The sequence below is a fragment of the Watersipora subatra genome, chromosome 5 (assembly GCF_963576615.1).
Source record: "Watersipora subatra chromosome 5, tzWatSuba1.1, whole genome shotgun sequence".
Classification (NCBI taxonomy): domain Eukaryota; kingdom Metazoa; phylum Bryozoa; class Gymnolaemata; order Cheilostomatida; family Watersiporidae; genus Watersipora; species Watersipora subatra.
This window is the reverse complement of record NC_088712.1, coordinates 35,804,764-35,807,265: the sequence shown is the minus strand read 5'-3', so window position 1 is coordinate 35,807,265 and position 2,502 is coordinate 35,804,764. Positions and strand designations below refer to the sequence as shown.

The following is a 2,502-nucleotide window of genomic DNA, read 5'->3' as shown; positions in this document are numbered from 1 at the left end:
TTGGAGTTTTTTTCCTAGTAGATGGAGTCGTTTCTCGGCCATCTTTTGGTTGTCTGGTAGATCGGTAGGTCTCTCACGAAACGGCAGTGGCATGGTGACAAAGTCCTCAGAATCCTGGTGAATGTTCTTGCTCAGTTGTTGCAGAAATGATCTATCTTCCATAGAGATTGCTTTGCTATGGTCTTTAATGTCTGTGAACTCTGTCTGCATGATTTTTGTAATCTCGTTTGAAAAATTCTTTTCCTTTATCATTGTTTTGCATTCAAAAGCAAGCTGATTTCTAGCCTCTGACTCTTTCATGATTACTCTGTGACTGATTCTTAATCTATCTGCTCTTTCTCTCTGGTCTACTGTGCCCACGATGCTCTAAACCAATTCAGTCTTGACAGCGTAAGGAACATTACCTTCTGCTCTGATGGTCTCTATTGGGGCTAAGGCACTCATGCAATCATATCCTATCAGCAGACCAGCATCACACTCAAAGAGTTCTTCTAGCTCATTCTCCACGTGTTGAAGATGAGGCCAGGAAGTAGTTTTGCTTCTTGTAGGAACATGATCCTTGTCAAATGGAATAAAATGTCTTGTGTATGTCAGTGGAAGGTTCAGTTTCTTAGACTGCCTGTATCCTCTTACTTGAAGGTTACTGATCTTCAAAGTTTCTGTTGTTTATTTCTTGGAAGCGAGGGTAGTGATTGTCAGGTTTGTTTTAGTTGCTGGGCATTTGAGCTTGTCAAACAGGTTGTCTAACATGAAGGTAGAGCTGCTCTGGGTATCGAGCATGGCATATGTAAGTAGTTCCTTATGAGGTTTATTCTTGTGTGACACCCAAACAGGTACAATCATTGCTGATGTAAATCCGTCTGTTGTGCTCTGTACTTTGCCGCAGGTTTGAACAGTTTCAATATTTTCTTTCTTTTTTTCTTCAGGTCTCTCCTCGGTATGTAGGCAGTCAGGGTGGCGTCTGGAGCATTTGGTACACTGCGCTCTATTTTGACACATTTTGTACGAATGACCAGGCCGCAGACAACCAAAGCATAGCCACTTCTCTTTGATTAGTTTTATCACCTCTGCGTGAGGCTTCCTGCCTAGATGGCCACAGTCAACACTCATACGATTGGTCATTTCACAGTTGTAGCAAAATTTATGGGACGACCGACTTGAAGTTTTCTTCTTGGTAAGTGTCTTCTCTGTTTATTTGACAGTTAGTGTAGCTGACTTTTTGGGTTGGTTGTTTATAGCTGGCTTCACCGTTACAGTAGCACCATGACCTTCTGTTGTCACCTCTGTCCCATTAACATCTACTTCATCTTGTAGAAATTCTGTCAGGTCTTTCAGCTTTGGATATATTTTGTGTTTGCGTTTGTATGACATGACTTTTCTCTTCCATTGATTGACCAGTCAGTCTGGTAGCTTATCGATTACCTTTCGTATCTCACTCCAATCATTTAGTGAGCACAAAGCTAGAACATCATCCATGGTAATTAGACACTGTTGCAGAAATTCTGAATAGTCGGTGAGTGCATTGTGGTCTTTACCACCAATCTTTGGCCAGCTGTCCAATTCTTTCTTGTAGGCATCGCATATCTTGAAGTCATCGCCAAACTTCTCTCTCAAAGCCTGTCGGGCTTGTTTGGTAGCATTAAGTGACTTCAATCTGAAGTAGCGCTGTATTGTTTTTCTAGCTGGACCTGCTACGCTTCTCTGTAGATGTCTCATCTTTTCTTCTTCAGGTATTCCACTTTTGTCGACTACTGCTGAAAATGCCATCTCCCAGTCAGCATACTCCAAAGGATCTCCATTGACCACATACAGGCTGGGTACTGGTACTCTTTGCAGCTCCATGCTCTGTGCAAAACTTGTAGCAATCGCCTGTGCGAACTCCTTGGCTAGTGCTATACCTCCATGCGTGTCTTGACTAGATCAGCTTAGAAGGTCTGTTTCTTTACTGCTAGTTTCCCTTTTTATTGCCTCAACCAAAGCTTGTGTTTTGGAAACAGCTGACTTAACAGATTGATTGTGAACGGATGGTATGGTGTGTATACTAGATTCTTGTTCTGCCACACTGTCCTCTTCTTCAGAGTTTGCCCCTTTATCATTACATTCTTCTGCTGTGAAAAGTAGCGGATTTGCTTTCCGAGTGAGACTTCTGACATCATGGCTAATCTTGTCCATGTCCTGTTGAGTACTGCCATACAGCTTTCCATCTGACCATCTGCGTCAATCATCGTATACTTGGATTATTTCCTGATCCACTTTCGCTAGGGTGCTGATCCAGGTCTCCAACTTTGTCGTTTGGGTAGGGCTGCTAGCTATGTCTTTCTGACAGTCAGCGAATGTACTACAAGCTTTCGATTTCAGTTGTGAGAATTTATTTTGTAAAGATTGAATTATAGTGTCGCGAAACGTACCTACAGTAGCATGCAGCTCAGCCATAGTTTGACATAACTCTGAGATTTCTTCACTCAGCTCATTTTCCTCAGCATGTGATACACCTTTAAGAGT

At 42.3% G+C, this 2,502-nt stretch overlaps 1 protein-coding gene across 1 annotated transcript; it reads right to left on the bottom strand.

Moving 5' to 3' along the window:
- Positions 1 to 666: 666 nt before the first annotated feature.
- LOC137397319 (uncharacterized) lies at positions 667 to 1,122 on the bottom strand. Its single transcript, XM_068083609.1, has one exon. The coding sequence runs from the start codon at positions 1,120 to 1,122 to the stop codon at positions 667 to 669; it is 456 nt and encodes a 151-aa protein (XP_067939710.1).
- Positions 1,123 to 2,502: the final 1,380 nt, after the last annotated feature.

What these genes read in the sequence shown, in the direction of transcription:
- LOC137397319 (XM_068083609.1), bottom strand. Translation starts at nt 1,122, where the DNA reads ATGACCAATCGTATGAGTGTTGACTGTGGCCATCTAGGCAGGAAGCCT.